This window comes from Glandiceps talaboti, chromosome 14 (assembly GCF_964340395.1).
Source record: "Glandiceps talaboti chromosome 14, keGlaTala1.1, whole genome shotgun sequence".
Classification (NCBI taxonomy): Eukaryota; Metazoa; Hemichordata; class Enteropneusta; family Spengelidae; genus Glandiceps; species Glandiceps talaboti.
Genome location: NC_135562.1, coordinates 6,185,491 through 6,205,483, shown reverse-complemented (window position 1 = coordinate 6,205,483; position 19,993 = coordinate 6,185,491). Strand labels below are relative to the sequence as shown.

Here is a 19,993-nt window from a genome sequence, read left to right as displayed (position 1 = left end):
AAAAATGTAAACATGTACCCTAGAAGGTCAATTCAGGCAAAATAACGAAGCAACGATAACGAAAATAAAGAAAATAGCAATGAACGATTAGCCTACATCTACATCGAATTTTAATCAGATTGACATACATACATACATACATACATACATACATACATACATACATGTACATAGGTGCACACACACACACACACACACACACACACACACACACACACACACACACACACACATTCATTTCTGTGTGCATATATTTGGACCAATTCTGAAAGTGTTTGAAATTATGTAATTCAAGTTGCCAATTGTGGTTTGTAAAATATTCCCTTCAGCGTCGAGTATTCGAAATTACATATAATTCGTTTCGCAATCGTTGGGAGATACCTTTCCTTAAAGTTTTTGTGTTTAATTGATTTTATAACTAGAATTATTACACATGCGGAAATAAGTCCAACAAGATGGCAAATTTTGATATTATATTATTCAGTATATCAGCAGACAGGCGAAAATCTATTGTTGTCAGTAATGAGTTTATTGTTTTTCGTATACCACGGACAATGAAATTGAAAATAACATCGTTTGTCTCAAATCAACAGGTATCCGAGATTGTTCATATTATTTCACAAACAATGCAATGGCTTAAAATATCAAGTATAGGGATGGGAGTTGCAGTAGTATATATAGTTTCAGTCGGAAATTGGATTCTGAAGAATCGGAAATCGATAAATGCACCCCTCGACTATCAAAGTTCTATCTTGTCTATACGGTCATCCGTAAAGGCTATTATGTTTTAGTATTACTACCCGACCAGGTCATTCATTTACATGAGCAATAAAAATGATAAGGATCGATGACATAGATGTACATACATACATACATACATACATACATACATACATACATACATACATACATATACATACATACATACACACATACATACATACATACATACATACATACATACATACACACATACATACATACATACATACACACACATACATACATACATACATACATACATACACACATACATACATACATACATACATACATACATACATACATACATACATACATACACACATTTACACGTACATACATACATATACATATTTACACATGTATTCTTTCTCTTTGTCTACACAGCAGTATATGTGACTTGTAATAACAAACCATATCTATACAATCAAGGAGTATATTTTAGAGTTATTCCTTTTATTTCCATATTGTGTATATACGTAAACACCACATACCATAAAGTACAATGGAATTCAGAGTCAAAGTCAACAAGCACGATTGTCACAACCAAGGTGAATGTAGACGTATTGTGTTCTGTGATCTGTGGCCTCAGCTTTCCCTTCTATCGAATAAAATAATAAATAATCCCAAACCAAAATAATAACAAACCATGACTTAACTTCATCGAAAGATACTGGAATATTGAATACCAGAAGAAAAAAATCGACAAATGCTTCCCCACTGTCTAAGGGTGAACCTATTTTTACTGTTTCTCATTACCCGAACGACCCACATTTTCATGTCCGACATCAAATTTTTTTTTTCACCCGCCTTTAATATTTTGCGAAAGAACAGAGCATTTGTTTAATAACACCGCATTTCATTCATGACAAGTAGATTGATGCTGAGAACATGCCAATTGTCGCACTGCATGTCGTAGTAGTCAGAAGAATAACATGCCAACATAAAATATACCACTTCGGTATAGGACAAATAAAATATTACATCTATAGATAACTGCGTTGTTTAGGATCCTTGTTAGCGTTATTTCTTTATTGGTCTGGAAAAGAAAGAATGAAATGGGAATTAGAACATGTACATACATTTATACATACATACAAGCACACATATATACACACACATACATACACACATACATACATACATACATACATACATACATACATACATACATACATACATACATACATACATACATACATACATACATACATGCATGCGTGCGTGCATGCATGCATACATACATACATACATACATACATACATACATACATACATACACACCTACCTACCTACCTACCTACATACATATATACATATATACATACATACATACATACATACATACATACATAGATACATACATACATACATACATACATGCATGCATGCATGCATGCATGCATACATACATACATACATACATACATACATACATAGATACATACATACATACATACATGCATGCATGCATGAATACACACATACATATATACATACATACATACATGCATACATACATACATACATACATACATACATACATACATACATACATACATACATACATACATCCATACATACATACATACATACATACATACATACATACAGTTTAGTTACTTTTTTCCCCCAGAAAATCAAAATCTATGTCAGGTAATTATAATCTACTTACACCCGATCACGGTAACAGAGAATGAGCAAGTTGCACAGTTCCCACCAGAGTCTGTAATTGAACACGTCACTTTCGTCACCCCTAGTGGAAATTTTGATCCACTTGTTCGGGAACAAGTCACACAAGATGGGTCGTCATAGTGGTCTCCTTCTGCAATATCCCAAGATACTTCTACCACATTCTCCCCATCCCCATGACCATAGTCGTCGTCGCTGTTGCCATGGTCACCTCCGCTGTCGCTGTCGCTGCTGCTGCTGCTGCTGCTGCTACTGCTGCTGCTGCCGACGTTGTATATGTCTTCGTCGTCGTCATCATCATCATCATCATCATCATCATGATCATCATTATCATCATGATCGTCCTCGTCATCCTCTTCACGTTGGTATGAAAGTTGTATAGTGATATCAGCAGGGCATACAATATTTGGAGGAGTGTGTTCTGTAGGATGACAATACTGTGTTTACTAAATCGCATAAAGCAAATTAATGACATGAAAACATGTACATAAGTCATGGGTAACATAGACTACACATACATACATACATACATACATACATACATACATACATACATACATACAGACAGACAGACAGACAGACAGACAGACAGACAGACAGACAGACAGAACGACAAACAGACAAAGTGAAATGAGCCCTTATTGATGTTTCTTGATAATAAACATGAATCACTTATTCAACATCACCTAACACGAATCACTTATTCAACATCACCTAACATGAATAACTTATTCAACATCACCTAACACGAATCACTTATTCAACATCACCTAACACGAATCACTTATTCAACATCACCTAACACGAATCACTTATTCAACATCACCTAACACGAATCACTTATTCAACATCACTTAACACGAATCACTTATTCAACATCACCTAACACGAATCACTTATTCAACATCACCTAACATGAATCACTTATTCAACATCACCTAACATGAATCACATATTCAACATCACCTAACATGAATCACTTATTCAACATCACTTAACATGAATCACTTATTCAACATCACCTAACACGAATCACTTATTCAACATCACCTAACACGAATCACTTATTCAACATCACCTAACATGAATCACTTATTCAACATCACCTAACACGAATCACTTATTCAACATCACCTAACACGAATCACTTATTCAACATCACCTAACACGAATCACTTATTCAACATCACCTAACATGAATCACTTATTCAACATCACCTAACATGAATCACTTATTCAACATCACCTAACATGAATCACTTATTCAACATCACCTAACACGAATCACTTATTCAACATCACCTAACACGAATCACTTATTCAACATCACCTAACACGAATCACTTATTCAACATCACCTAACATGAATCACTTATTCAACATCACCTAACATGAATCACTTATTCAACATCACCTAACATGAATCACTTATTCAACATCACCTAACATGAATCACTTATTCAACATCACCTAACACGAATCACTTATTCAACATCACCTAACACGAATCACTTATTCAACATCACCTAACACGAATCACTTATTCAACATCACCTAACATGAATCACTTATTCAACATCACCTAACACGAATCACTTATTCAACATCACCTAACACGAATCACTTATTCAACATCACCTAACATGAATCACTTATTCGACATCACCTAACATGAATCACTTATTCGACATCACCTAACATGAATCACTTATTCGACATCACCTAACATGAATCACTTATTCGACATCACCTAACATGAATCACTTATTCGACATCACCTAACATGAATCACTTATTCGACATCACCTAACAGGAATCACTTATTCAACATCACCTAACACGAATCACTTATTCAACATCACCTAACACGAATCACTTATTCAACATCACCTAACACGAATCACTTATTCAACATCACCTAACACGAATCACTTATTCAACATCACCTAACATGAATCACTTATTCAACATCACCTAACACGAATCACTTATTCAACATCACCTAACACGAATCACTTATTCAACATCACCTAACATGAATCACTTATTCAACATCACCTAACATGAATCACTTATTCAACATCACCTAACATGAATCACTTATTCAACATCACCTAACATGAATCACTTATTCAACATCACCTAACATGAATCACTTATTCAACATCACCTAACACGAATCACTTATTCAACATCACCTAACATGAATCACTTATTCAACATCACCTAACATGAATCACTTATTCAACATCACCTAACACGAATCACTTATTCAACATCACCTAACATGAATCACTTATTCAACATCACCTAACATGAATCACTTATTCAACATCACCTAACATGAATCACTTATTCAACATCACCTAACACGAATCACTTATTCAACATCACCTAACACGAATCACTTATTCAACATCACCTAACATGAATCACTTATTCGACATCACCTAACATGAATCACTTATTCAACATCACCTAACATGAATCACTTATTCAACATCACCTAACATGAATCACTTATTGAACATCACCTAACATGAATCACTTATTCGACATCACCTATATATAAACATGAATCACTTATTCAACATCACCTATATTAAACTTGAAATTTAGAATAAACTTTGGCTCTAACAAGGAACAACGTCGTCTGTGTTTTCACAGACAAAAAGAATACATGTCAGGCTAGAGGAAATTGCAAATTTAACTTCTGAAAGGGAAATACATGTTTGTTAGGTGCCATCTGTTACATCTGAATCTTAATTAAATTCTGAACAGGCATCAGTCTTTATAGGATTTCACTTTTCAGTGGTAATCTGTCAACACATTTTTAGATTTAATTTCCAACTTTACTCAACATGAATAGTTTTAATTAACATTATCTTTTACAGGCGATACATGCACACGTGACATACCTTTTTAATTACACCACTGTACATATCCGTACATATGCATTTAGCACCACAGCAGAGACATTTACATATACTGAGCGTATATATATTGCGCTCTGCCACTGCGGTATAGAGCACTGTCTTAGCAGATTGATACTCACCGAGTTTTATATATATATATATATATATATATATATATATATATATATATATATATATATATATATATATATATATATATATATATATATATGTGTGTGTGTGTGTGTGTGTGTGTGTGTGTGTGTGTGTGTGTCAGTCGGAATTTTTTGACTATCTTAAAAGAATATGATATTTTCTCACTTGGACGTTATCACTGTTGGCACATCATTAAATATAAAATAGTCTGAAACCCTATATATAAACATTATGGCATTAGGACCTAGGTCAGACTTCGAGTTTAAACTATGGGTGACGAAAACCATCTGTTTGACAGTGCTATAGAAAATTGAATTATTCAACCTTTAAATTTGGCTCTATTAGTAAGATAACACTAATGTAAGATGAAACCGTGAAAGCGATTTCAAAAGAGGAGAAGTAGAAATGCGGTAACACTGGCGTTCAGTTGAACACATCTTTACGAGTATGTTCAGAGCTATACTAGCAGACTCGTTTTCTGCGAGAGTGAATGGTGCCTTCTGGAGACCGCCACGTCTACAACTATCACTAGACCAAAGCTTTGAGTTGCATTTGTAATCGAGAATTACCTGGCCCCGACGCCCTGAGATAAGCTGCCGCAACTTTCGATTAGAGCTGCCTGGTTTTTTGTTGTTGAATATACTCTCATTTCGGATTCAAAGGAGATTTGAGATGTCCTTTTTATAATATATTAATGTCACTGTTTATTAAAAGATATGTCAATGAATACAGAGATGTACACTCGACTTTTATTCACCTAATAAATCACGATTCGTATTTATTACTGCGGAAAATGTGATATCGGTAAACTTAGACATTGAATTAAACTAATTTTGTTTCAGATGGCAAGAGTCATTCAGAGTAGTGCCTTGGTTATGTAAATAGAATCCTCTTGCAATTAAGATATTAAACAAACATAGAATGAGTTGAATATGCGGCTTTGAGAAAACTTGCTAGTAGAGACGCCACCCTACTGTGAGTGTAATAGCTTGCGTAGCGGCTCAATGACTAGTATGCATGCGTGTCCTATGTGACTATGCTATGTTTTTTTGGTGGTTTTACCCAAGGATGCATTGCGGCGCAATAACTACGCATAGGGCGCTATCTACAATATCATCATGAGACAGCCGGTCACAAATGAATCTACCCTGCGCGAGCTTATGCATGGGCTTTGCCTAGTTATGATATTAGTATTAAGGTTCGATGCAAGCTTATACAGTTTTATTTGTGTTTGTATTAGCGAACCGACAGTTGACTTGCCATCGTCTTATCAGTTTTGATTATAATTTAAATATATAAAACAATACCATGCGGTAGTGATTGTGTATCTTATTTCATATTTCCTCCACACATAATGGACATGCCCCACAGTGGACACACTTACCATGTGTGCCTTGTGTCCAAGGTGTCAAGTCCATATCCTGGATTTCATCACATGGTAGCATAGGACCATTTTTGCTTGGAGTCAGGAAAACATCTTCCTGTACTTCTGTGATATCTGTGTTATCGCAGATAATTCGAGAAATTGAGGATTTCTTTATCTCAGCAATTTGAGCAGGTGAGAAAATACATTTATTCTCGTACCAAAATCTATAAAAGAACACATTTTTATGAAATTAAATTAAATTTGTTCATTTAGATTCTGTGTTTTGAATAAGGTTGAGAACCAGGGACGATGCCCCCCCCCCCATTCATTGTAACGTAACCTCAGTACAGATATAATGTCAAAAGCAAACTGGGTATGTTAAAAGTGCTCTGAAGGTTTCATTGTATATACATAATGTGTTTTCTGAATGTAGGGTCCCCTCAAACACACAGCATGGATTAAATGGCCGTGAATGTAGCAGTTATTAGAGAGGTTTAGATGCGCGTATACGTGTGTTCTATACGTGGAGCGTATAGAAGCAACTCAGGCGTTGTGTATCAAGCGACGCTACGTCAAAATGGCGGTCTACACGTATGTGACACTTCACCTGCAAAACTATTTAGGGCAATACTACTGACCAATTGCAAGTCGTGTTCTTGTTACTGAGAAGACTAAGTAAGACTAGCATTCTACAAACTACGTCTAACCAAGCAATAGTTCAGATATCACATCAACGGATCATTTTAGTACAACAAAAATCAACTTCATATGCAAGTTATTACCATTGTACAGTTGCACAAAAACAAGACAGTACAGTTATTTAGAGGCTGAGTACAATGCCATTAAGTGAGAAATAAGACATGTAATACATTGCATGTCACTAAAGGTAAATATCTTAAACTAAGAGCATTATAATTAATTTTATATTCATGTTTGTATTTACATGAAAATATAGAATAGGGTGTATCGTGCGAGACCAAAAAGTGTGGAGTATAGTTGCACAAAAAATTTATTCCTTACCTATTTCAATTCCTAAGGTTTTGAAACTACAACAGACTTCACCACATTAGATGTCTTTCCCCTAGAAGTAAAACGGAAGTGAGGGAACAGTGCCCTCATATACATACTTTTACTGACCCCTTGAAAAGATTTTGGTGAAAAAATGCAGTAATGCAACACAGTATATATTACCTATCTCCACTTCTAAGGTTGTGAAACTGTTCGGTCAATATACAGGTGAATGTTGGTCCCATCACTCCGCCAGTTACGGGATCTTCAGCAAGTCCACCCACAAACAGATCAATGTTATCAACATGTTTATACAGATTTTTCAATTTATTCCGAACTTGTGTCTTCTTAATTACACTCTTGAGGTCCCCAAAAGTATTCACCTGAGACAGACCACATTTCTCACGCCATGCTGTATAGCCAGGTAGGCCATGGTCACGCCCACGCTGTATATTCAAAGCCATTAAATCCAGTGCAACTGTGTTCGCTAGTTCAAAAAGATGCTCTGTCACCTCATCAGTCAGAAGCTCATTTGACTTTATACTTTTCGCTGCTTTGAAAAGGAACCCTCTCAGAAGGGGGTCTATACCACCTTCTTCAACGATTCTCCAAGGCTGGAAGAATGCTAAATGTAATGGAAGATTTCCCTCTGGAATTGGTGTCAAATCTTCTTTCAGTCTTCGTATGATAGGCCTAATTGTCCCATGACCAAACCTAAATGCGCCGGTTGCAAAGACATTAAATATGGATGCATCGACATCAGAGTCATAGCCGTCGTAGGTCCATAAGTTGGAAAAAGCTTCCGGACCAAGAACCTTTGGCAGGTAGTGATCATAGATGATATGCTGTAACTTGGCACCAACAATCTTACGAGTTTCTTCATATAGAGTATTTTCATCCCAGTGGGGGTTAATATCGGATAGTCTTACTGCAAGACGGTTGTGTTCTCTTAGGAATAAGGTATGCATTGCAGTAAGACCTAGCTGTTCATTAGACCTTACATCACCAGCCAAGAAGCAAGGTGCTTGAGTCTGTCCACCCAGACATGCCATTGGAGAGTCTGGGTCAAAGGGTAGCAAGGGCCTACCTGTGGCTACTTCCGGGTCATCATTGACCCTGAGCCGACCCTTCCCATCAAATGCTCGAAGTTTGTTGGCCAGTGTTTTGGAACTACCATATATCTGTGAACCATCTATGTATGATGTTATTGCATTCATTTGTTCTCTTGGGACCAAATAGCCAAAGTACTGAGAAGAAAGGCCACTTCCACAGGTACCACTGGATCTGATAAACTCTGTGCATTTGCTACCAATACGTGGATCATTGTCAGGAATAGGAATAGGGAAGCATGGGGGATCATTATCACACGTTTCACTGCATTTTGTACCATCTTTGAAGGTGACTGAGCTTGGACTTTGTGGTGTAAGATCAATATCATGATCCAAGAACTGACCCATCAACATAACAAAATTACTAAGTTGTGGGTGTTCAGTTATGGAAGTAGTTGATCCAACTTCAGTTGACACTAGGCGAGGACTTGGTTTCGGATGACCATTATACAACTGGTTAGGATTCCATCCAACTGGTTCACTGAAACCATCCTCGTATATTGAGTGAAGAAGACGTGCAAAAGGTGTCTTGGCAGCACCCTGAGTTGGATTGTTAATGTTGTTGCAGGTTCCATCAGCTGTTCGGTATTTCGCATGGGAACACATGCATGCATCATCACATGATATACCCTTGAGGAAATCACTGCAGCCAGACACTTCCATCAGCTTCTTGATCAATTCTGGAGTTAGCAAATCTTCAACCGTCAAACCTAAAGGATGCAGAAAGGACTTCAATACAGTATGAAAAATGATGTTCGATTTAGGAATCATTATTGTATAGTAACTAGAGCGATTGGGGTCTTTACTCATGATTTTATGACGTCATTTTGGTGTATTGAATTTACATTGCCGTTTTTGTCTTTGTACTATGTCATTTTAGATAAGCACTGAATCAAACCTATATATGGACAAATCAAATTCCAGATGATAATAATAATAATAATAATAATAATAATAATAATAATAATAATAATAATAATAATATATTTTAAATTAAAATGAATATACACATCCTTTAGTCACTACCCTATACACTGAATCAGCACTTACACTAGTATTTGATTACATCCGATTACTTCTGATTACTTGTGTTTGCTAGGTTAGGTGTGTTTACAAATCGCTTCCTGTACGTACCACAGCAATCTTTTTACACATTTTCTGAATAGTTTTTTTTGGCAATTAAAGAATTGCAACCATGAGTATAATCAATGTTGCTTCCCATTTCTTTCGAGTTAAAAACGACAATAAAGTTGTTTTTTTAAATACATATTAATTTTAGCCCATATTGCCACTTTAAGGTTAATTATTGTATATATATTCTCAGCCTTACCATTGAGACTAGAACTATGGTCTTCGAGTACTTTAAGTATGGTTTCAAATATTTCGTCTGCCTTCGCCACATCGACGATATCATGTGATGGAAATCTAAATAAATTCAACAGCTCTTCTGGAGTAGTTGGTTTGTGATGGCCGACTAGACTTTTCCTTGTATCGAAAATAGCCTTTTCTACTTTGTTGATGGCAATGTTTATGCTGTCATCAACGACATCATTATTAGCCACAGCAATGGTATCTTCAAAGAGAAAAACGAAATAATGGGCTTCCATGATTATTGCAATGAAGCTTCCACATTGCATCACAGAGTAAAATTACATCTGTACATTAGTAGGCTCAGTGCTATGGTGGAGGAATGCAGAGGAGGGTGGGGGTATCTAGTAAAATGCTATGACAATACAATGTAATGCTATCTAAATATATGAGAAATGTGCCACACAGGTACCAAAACATCTACCAGTTGTGGTGTTTGTTTTCAGCAAACCAACAACCCAGAACTAAAATGGTCTACCCGTAACTTTCTCTCCTTGTTGTCACTATTAAGCGTTCAAAAATTTCAAGTAAACGGGGCTACTTGACTACTCTCCATCATTCATACTCTTTGTCGATAAAGTAGAAAGGCTTATGTTGAATATCTTAAGGGGAACGCAGTCTTTGAAAATCTCCCCGTTATGGGTTCAGACAATGTACCCCTTCATCTCGATGTTACTATGGACTCAACACTGTAGCATGAATGTGGAATAAAACACTCCTTCTCAGACATTTCTACAGTCAATGTATATTGTACCAGTGGATCACAACTATTAGAAGGTGCTAGGCTAAAGGAAGAAAGTCACAGATTGAGGAGAAAATAACCAACTTTTTAAAATTATTTTAAAAAACCTTTTTTTGTGTGTTGGGAATTGCTCCCACCGATTTTCTGTTATCCAGACATAAACACACAAATGCATTCTAATAGCCAACTTTGTAACAGTAGCAGTTGCGACTTTAGATCACACAAATTCCGCCTTACACCGCTCATTGTATCTTTCGTCTTTTACTTGTGCTCCCCGGGCGAAATGAGGTGAACTAAAAGTTAAACAGGGACGTACAGTCCGAATGGGCCATATCAATCCTAACCAAGATCAGTGTGTACACTATAACTCCCGTAACTGTATATGAGGCCAACACAGATGTGAACCAACTTGTGTTGTATCGTTAGGTCTTAGTTCGAGTTTTTCCTCTATCAACACTTGAAGGTATGGTTTTCTTACCTGGGTAACCATGGATACAAAACAGTACACACACCAAGAATGGTGTTGGTTTCATGGTTTCCTAAATTAAAAACGAGAAATAAAAGAAAAGAAATTTAACTTGAAGCTTCCTCAAACTGAACATTGCTAAGAATGTAGTCTATTCATAATAACATGCAAATGCAAATAACGTTGATACAAGTAAACCCAAATACACATTGATAAATGTCAAAAATAGAGATTGCAATGGGATGTTATATCCCACATATGCTCCCGAGAATGTAAACATTTTACAGTTAGAGTTGCTCAGACATTAGACTGTTTTGAAGATGAACCTTAAAATGTAAAAGTGTTCAATTTTCATTTAGGTAAATAATCCACAAATAACCAGAGAATAATTTCAAAAAATGTAAGTTAATGCATTCCACAACTTTATATTAAATTTGCCAAAAAAAAAATTATTTCATGGAGAGCATATTTGATTGTTTACCCGCTTCGCTACACGCCATACATATAGACATACAAAAATATGCTCTGTTACCATGTTATTCTACCACAAATAATCGAATATGGCATTGCTCAAAAGGAATAGCTGTGAACAACAAACAATGCAGCCAAATCCTCTTGATGGGAAGAGAGGGTCGACAAAATCCGTTGTATTTCTCACTTAATGTCAGGAAAATCAAAACAGGTGTAACGTTAACCGTACACATCTTTGACATGTTATCAAACTGCAGCTATCAATATGATTGCGCCAGATATCGTGTTAACTCTATGTGAAGATAGTGTATATATCCATACAAGCAAGACAGCGGAACCCCAAATTTCTTTTATTTTTTCAAAAGGACGAGAAGGAAGCTTCCGTATGGTAAAATTTGAAGATATTTTCAAAACTTTATTAAATTTCATAATTTATACACAAAGCAGAAGTTTCAATGCTATGACCAGTAGTGAGTAGGTTGGTTGGTACTTCGCACATAAAAATAGCTCTGCAGTTGATTAGCAATAATTTGTAAACATTTAAATAAAAGGTTAAGAATTGTCACAGGTCTATTTTTTACGTACATTGTGACCCAGTCTTGGCTTTTTGATCAAAGATAGAATAATTGCAGATAAAATAAAAAAACTTGTTGAACGACACCTGATGAAAGCGAATTTTCGAATGACAAAATTGTGTAAATGGTCTTTTTTGCTTTCTAAATAATCTCAACTACCATACCTTTTAATACGATCAACATATGCTGCCTAAGTGTATTATATTGCATTTTTAAGCGTGTGTTATTGAAATCCGACTTTGAGCCACAAAAATAAAAACATCGACGCATGCGCAGCCGGCACATGTAATACCAAACCAAAAGAAGACTATAGAGTTTCAATTAGGCAGCATGATGGCAACATTACAGTGTTGTACTGGAAGTACTGGAACATATCCATACATTACTGAACTTACCCTGATACACTGATGTAGAATTAGCTATAGTAGTCACAACATTGCCTACTCAGCGGCAAGTTGGATAACAGTGTACTTTGATAACGCCGCCGAACGGTTAGGGCGCTCAATATTCATTGTTGCAAATAAACACTGTCTCTTGGTAGATATCATTATGGCTAGATTACTGAGTGATGTATAAGACAAAAAACCTCGATAACTGTGACAGGTGCCAAATTTAAAACTTTATTACATTGAAGCTATCAGTAATGACGCACACAATTGCAGCACATCTTTGATCTGACCCTTCAAAGTTCCATACAAAGACAGACATACTTGGTAAGGTATCTATATGTTGCAGTAGTTTATCGTTCATACTTTGGTTGGAAGCACTGTAATAATAACACCATACTAGTATACTGGAGTCATGATGGGTGAATGGTTAGCGTGACCGGCTTGGAATCTACAGGTTGCAGGTTCGAGCCCTGTCGCTGCCTGCTGTTTGTTTCTGAGTGGCTAAAGTCCTTGGGCAAGATTTGAACCACGACTGTGCTTCAGTCAACCCAGCTGTATAATTGGGGACCTGGTAGGATGTAGGTTGCAATGTGAAGGCTTTAATCCTATGCGCTGAAATGGCTGCAATGGATTGTATGCTCCCCGGGGAGTTGAGGAAGACTAAAGGGCCATTGTGCCGTTCTGATCCGAGCCAGGGGTAATAAATTGTAAAGCGCTTTGAGTACGGTGTGGGAAAGCGCTATATAAGAACCCAACATTATTAAGAACCCAACATTATTATACTATGTACATAATTCCACTCAAGTCAATTGCGTACAAACTCAGCTTGTGCCATTTTTTAAAGTGTTTTTTTTTCTTTATCACCAAACTCCCTAAATTTATATTCATATAAAACTTTCAGGACATGATTGTTCTCTGATGAAATGAATGCAAACTCGTTTAATGATCTAAGAAATTACTGAAAAACTTAAACAATTATCATATGACAAATCCGCACATCTTACCTTTGAGAGCGACCCAACTTAACAAGGGATGTCGTGGTACCGTTGATGATGCTCTACTGAAACGTTCACAGACAACCATCTGTTATGGGGATAATAAGTATGATCACGCTACGATATACAAATTCAACCATCGGGGGTTACACAGTTATCAATGTCCAAACACATGTTAATGCACGATATGTCGTAAAGGGCGTAACACCCCCGTATTTGATTACAGAATGAGCATGAATTATATATATATATATATATATATGAATATATGAATATATACATGCATGAATAACTTTGAAACCGAACGTTGCAAATATTATGTATGTGGAAATGCATTTTATTTGACAGTACAAGGCTATTGTGTACATTTTTTTTTACATTATTTATATTGTGTATCCGTTAAATATTTCAATTTTAAATAAGATTTGGAGTTACAAATTTGTATTCTAGACACACCATCATTGCAATTATAAAATAACTCAATTAATAAACTACATTTTGCTTCATATTTTATTAAACTGTTTTATTATTTTACCATTACTACGATGCAGATGTATAAATGATCCTCTTTGTATTGATGGGTATAAAATACTCTTCTATCACTTGTTTTTGCACGGAATTCAACAGGACATTAGTTGGGCGAGGATTCTAATTTTCGGGAATATACGTAGCAATGCCTGGGGACTTACGAGTATGCCTAATTCTGTTACGAAAAAGCTTGAATAAAAAAAGAATAAGAAAAAAACATAGAAAAGTTACAGTACAAAGTCATATTTTGTCCTTTGAATCTGTATTTACCCTCAGACCACTATAAGAATTATCAGACCACTATAAGATTTACGCCAATCTGATTAAAACGATCACCCGGAACAAAACAAACGACACAAAACGATGGAAACAGGTAACATCTAGCCGCTTTCCCCACATCAGATTTTGATCAGATTGCATTTACTCCAAAAGGCTGCGCTATACATTTTTTTACCTTTCATCGTTTACAGTCGCTTTCACCAAACCTCGCTGAAACAGGATGTGTCACATATATATTTTGATCTTGATTATATACATTATCATAGGTAAGGATAACACTCCAGACACGTAGACTCGCTACACGTGAATTTACAAATTACTACCCGGCCCATTGCAGTGGACTACATACATGTAAAGCCTAAAACATATACATTTTCCTTCCAAGCTTCGATAACTTTTGTTTTGTTTTCATTTGTAAAGTGTTGTCATTGTCTACCAATATTGTATGAACCAAGATAAAATTATATTTGCCACAAACACTGTTTCGACGAGCTCACCTGGAATTGGTTGTCATATTGTGAACACGTTTTGCTATGGATTCACTCCATCTGCTTTGTTCACTAAATTGGTGACGTCATCGTCTGTGACGTCACCAAAATGATTTAAACAGGGTTATTTATCACAGGTCTAAATCTCCAGCTTATACATTTTATTTGCTATTCGATTAAGAGTTTCATATCTTTCTATTGAAACGATCAATCAGTTTTCCTACAGAGCTAGAGTTTCTTCAACTCGTTATATTAGGCGTGGAGGCATTTTAGGGAGAAACAAGGATAGTTTTGATATGTTTACTTACATGTTATTACACTTCAAACCCTTCACATCAACACAAAAATAAAATTTGCGGAAAACTTAAAAGGATATTCAATATTTTTATATGCAGCGACACCCCCCTCTTCCCATGTAAAAAACTCAAATTGTGATTCTATCGTGTTCAAAACAAAAACCAGTTTACACAACGCATTCATCTGACATTAAGTAAACTCACTCAATTGAACAGACAGCAAAATGGTATACGTGCAATTTTCTATTTTTTTTTTCATATTTAGACAATCACGGTATGGAACAGATGTTGACCTCAGAGGTGGAAAATAATTAAAATGTCATTAAAAAGTATAAGTAATCTCATTTTTATTATCTGGTACAGATTAATGTCTTACAGCTGAAAACCAACTTTGTCAGGTGATTGAAACAGATGCAAACTAAAAGTTCTGTGTGTTATAGAAGATTATACGTAGGTGATAGCAGTACCCTGGTTTTATTGATACACACCATATACACCTCCTTACTTATGCGAGTGTAATCAAACGGCCAGTAATAGCTTATATCAACATGTTGCAATCTGGCCTAAAGAAATTGTTTGGCACCGGTTACCTGACCCTACCTAGTTTTCACTGCCGATCCTGAACTTTTTTCTACGCATTCAAGAAAAAAAAAAATCACAAAAATTGTGAGGTCCCGCGAGAAAAATTATAAAGAGGATGCGAAAACTGACATCACCTTAATAAACAAACATCATAAAGTGTTCTTCCAATCTGTAATGGCTGTACATCTGATGGGAAGAAACCAATAACACAGAGACCATATTGAAAACAATGGAAAATATAACTACCTGAACTAGACACTCACACATGACAAAAAAATCTATCCACCTCACCTATTCCGTAATCGGAACGACACAATTGTTTAGGCCTTATTTAGTTTTTTATTAAATTAAAATAGTGTAAATCCATGTCCTTATGGCTGTAGTGAGAAGTCAATGTTCGTAGAATATTTCCAGTGTTTCCAGAGAGTCCAGAAATTGTTCTTAAAACAGTTAAATGAATTTGATGTGACAAGCGAAGCAGGCAAACTATTCCATGTGTTGATGACTCTTCCGAAGAAGTGAGCACGCACAGATTTGGAAAATCCAAATTTCTTAAGTTTCAATGGATGACCTCTCGTGACCCCAGTAATTTCAAGTTGTAATAAATGGTGATTTGTGTTATATTTTCGGTGAGTGTATTTCAATAATTCTATCATGTCTCCTCTGGCTCTCCTGTATGCCATACTGTGTAAATAAAGGAATGCAAGACAGTCTTCATAAAATGCTTTGGGGTTAATCTTTACCTCATGTGCAATATTTCTTTCAAAGTCTTTAACTGCTTGTCTACATGCCCATTTAGCCTGGTTTCTTGCTTTTGCAAACACTATGTAGTCTTCACCATCCCTAGTAGTGATATACTTCTTGAATGCTCTTTGTTTTTCTTTAACTTTGTCCCTTGCTGTCCAATTAAACCAGACCGGCTTGTTGTGAGAACTTGTATTTTAGGCTTTGTCCTTGGTATACATGATTTAATGGATGTGTTCAAGTGATACATAAACAGATTCCAAGCCTCCTCTGTAACAGTTACTTTATTATTCAGTTCTTGGTCCCATTGAATTTCCTTCATTTGTTTTCTCATGGTATCATAATTGGCTTTGTCATAGAGTAACTGTTCCTGGCCTGCTGTTGATACACATGGGGTAACAGGTAAAATTGAATTTGATGACAACATGATGACTTTTACCAATCGGTTGTAGATATTGGATATTTTTTACCATGTCCTCTTCATTGCTGAGTACCAGGTCTAAAGTGTTGGTAATGTGTAGGTTCTTTCACATGTTGATACAGGAAACTGACTCAAGGAATGATAAAGTCTGATTGTTTGAACCTGGTAGAGTTGTGTAATCGTACCAATTTATACTTGGGTGTTAAAGTCTCCTACAATTAGTATATGTGAAGCTGAAGTTGCTGAGCATAGTCTTTCAAGTGACGAATGGAGTAGACCGTTCTTGTCATGATCACTGTTCGGGGAACGATACACACAGCCAAGTAACAGCCTATCATTGTCTCTGAGTTTGATGTCACACCATACACTCTCTGCAAAATTTACGTACACCTGGTCATTGGTACAGACAGCATTCCATTTCTTCTTTACATAGATAGCAACACCACGTTTCATAGATTCAATGTTACTGAAAATATCGTATCCATCAATCGCCAACTCGGCAATATGTAGTTGAAATCTGGATGATTTGGGAGCTACTTCCGTCAAACAAATAATATCGGGTGAATTTTCATTAATAACAAACAGTATCTCGGCACGCTTATTCAATAAATTATCAACATTAGTATATATTACAGTCATACTATTTACAATACTTTGGTGGTGCACTGTCTCTGCTATGCATTTCTTTGTAATGGCTGTTCTATTGTACTTTGCACATTGATTACTTTTCCTTTCCGTATGACCCACTTTTTTGTCTCCCCTCCTGCTAATGACTCTTCTTCTCTCTGCTGTCTCTCTATCATCAGATCTTTCAGCACATCTCTCTCTAAAGGGGTTATGTCAGGTCTTATTCCGATGCTAGCAAATTTATCTTCACAATCATTCAGCCTCTTGGTAGATTTAAGTAACTTATTCTTAGATTCGTCACTTGGTACTGTAGCTCTGACAGGTCTTGGTTTATCAGTATTCTTCCTGCCTAGACGAATGAATTTTTCAAATGACATCTGATCTTCTGGGGGTAGAATTTTTGCAGTCACACTATTAAGAAAGGCTGTATCACTGCCCTTTCTTACCTCAGAGCTCACATCGTTGGATTCAGGAACTTTAAAAAACAGAACATTTAATTTCTTGACTAGTACTCTCTTTCCTGTAATTTACTCCTACTTAGCAGCACTATCTATACAGAGACCAACTTTCTCTTCTTGTTTCTTATTTGCGCTATCTTGTTGTGATATTAGATTGTTATATTTGGTGTTCACGGAATCAATGTCCCCTTCCATCTTCTGGAATCTTTGTTCAAATTCAAAACGTAGTGCCCCAATATACTGTTGGCATTTTGTTTCTATTAACTGAGAGGTTTTGACAGCTGACACTGCTTCGGCATTACAGTCACTACAGTACCAATGGAGCATCGAGTCTTCTTTGCTTATTACCTCGTACGTTTCTTCAGATACTTTTGAACTGTCAAGTAAAGCACACCCAAGTCTCACACCTTTCACTTTCTGTTAGCTTATCATTGGGGTCTTTGAATTCAAGGTCGCAGAACTTGCACGAGATTATCGAATTCTCCTACCGTTGAAGTCATTTTTGTTTGGTTCCTGTTCGTCTTGCTGGCGTGGCCGCCATCTTGGATCACAAGTGACACTGACATTGACGTTGACCCAGTTCTTGGCTTGTTTCTCCTCGGATATTTTGATGCCATCCTAAAATACGTCTCAGACCAATAGTCCGTACATTCACAAAACTTGGCTGACAGTTTTGGGGCTCTTACTGGTACTTTTAAGTAAGAAAACCAGATAAACTTTAGGAGTGCTCAAACAGAGCCTCTCACCACTGCTCATGCGCAGTAATAGTTTATAGTTAGCTGAAAACTGGCTCTCCACAGCCGTCACGTATCTTTGATATATTTGTTCCGGAAACGAATGGTGAAGTCAAATAATACGACTTGAAAACATAGGTTGGTGACATAGGTTGATAAATACGATAGCATATGTTTAGCTTAGCGTGAAGAATAAACTGCATATTATTTATATGGTACTATTGTTCATACTCACCGTAGTAAAAACAATCAGTTATTTGGTATGTGGCAGTTGCAGGTACTTTAAAATTTGTCTTATTTGCACATCGCGACGCCAAACAACCCGTACCGTCCGTGTAGTATTTTACTTCTGATCGACAAATCAATACTATAGTCTTTTTTAAGCGATCTGTGAAGTTTAGTCGTTATTGAAGTGTGTTTCTGTCGCACCCTGAAATTGTACATTTGTTTTAGCAATAGAAAGGGAATTCTGTTTAAATATTTGACTAGAGTTTGTGTGTGCAAAAACAGATGCAGATAAAATGTGAAACTATGTAGGTTGCCAATGATCTAGGCAACAGGGAATACGAAAATCGCTCCCATGTTATACTATTTACTCCATTCCTTTGGTAGCAACCGTTTTGGCCAAATTCCCGTTATGGTATATCTGCAAATTTGCGTACGAAGAATAAAGTCCGTCCCGTCTTAATAGTGGCAGAATCTGTCCGTTTTACTGAACTCATTGAAATTCAGAATACATAAATGCAAATGTATAATACATACTCGACTCAGTCATGAAACAACACACGAGTTGAAATCTTCAAATGTTTTCGGTTTGTAATT

The 19,993-nt window shown here is 36.2% G+C and overlaps 1 protein-coding gene across 1 annotated transcript; it reads right to left on the bottom strand.

Annotated features, from left to right (window-relative positions):
- Positions 1–2,429: 2,429 nt before the first annotated feature.
- On the bottom strand, positions 2,430–19,413 carry LOC144445886 (peroxidasin homolog). The gene is made up of 7 exons (XM_078135528.1): positions 19,407–19,413; positions 11,597–11,657; positions 10,354–10,581; positions 8,083–9,703; positions 6,910–7,115; positions 2,773–2,875; positions 2,430–2,715 (listed from the first exon to the last, which is right to left on the bottom strand). Exons 2-7 carry the CDS (start codon positions 11,649–11,651, stop codon positions 2,430–2,432), a joined length of 2,499 nt encoding a protein of 832 aa, XP_077991654.1. The 5' UTR covers positions 11,652–11,657; positions 19,407–19,413.
- Positions 19,414–19,993: the final 580 nt, after the last annotated feature.

Excerpts from the sequence above, each read along its gene's own strand:
- LOC144445886 (XM_078135528.1), bottom strand. The coding sequence starts at position 11,651 with ATGAAACCAACACCATTCTTGGTGTGTGTACTGTTTTGTATCCATGGT. Across the intron at positions 10,582-11,596 it reads TTGTATCCATGGTTACCCAG|ATACCATTGCTGTGGCTAAT; the intron begins GTAAGAAAACCA and ends TTCTCTTTGAAG. Across the intron at positions 2,716-2,772 it reads CATGATGATAATGATGATCA|CAGCAGCAGTAGCAGCAGCA; the intron begins TGATGATGATGA and ends CAACGTCGGCAG.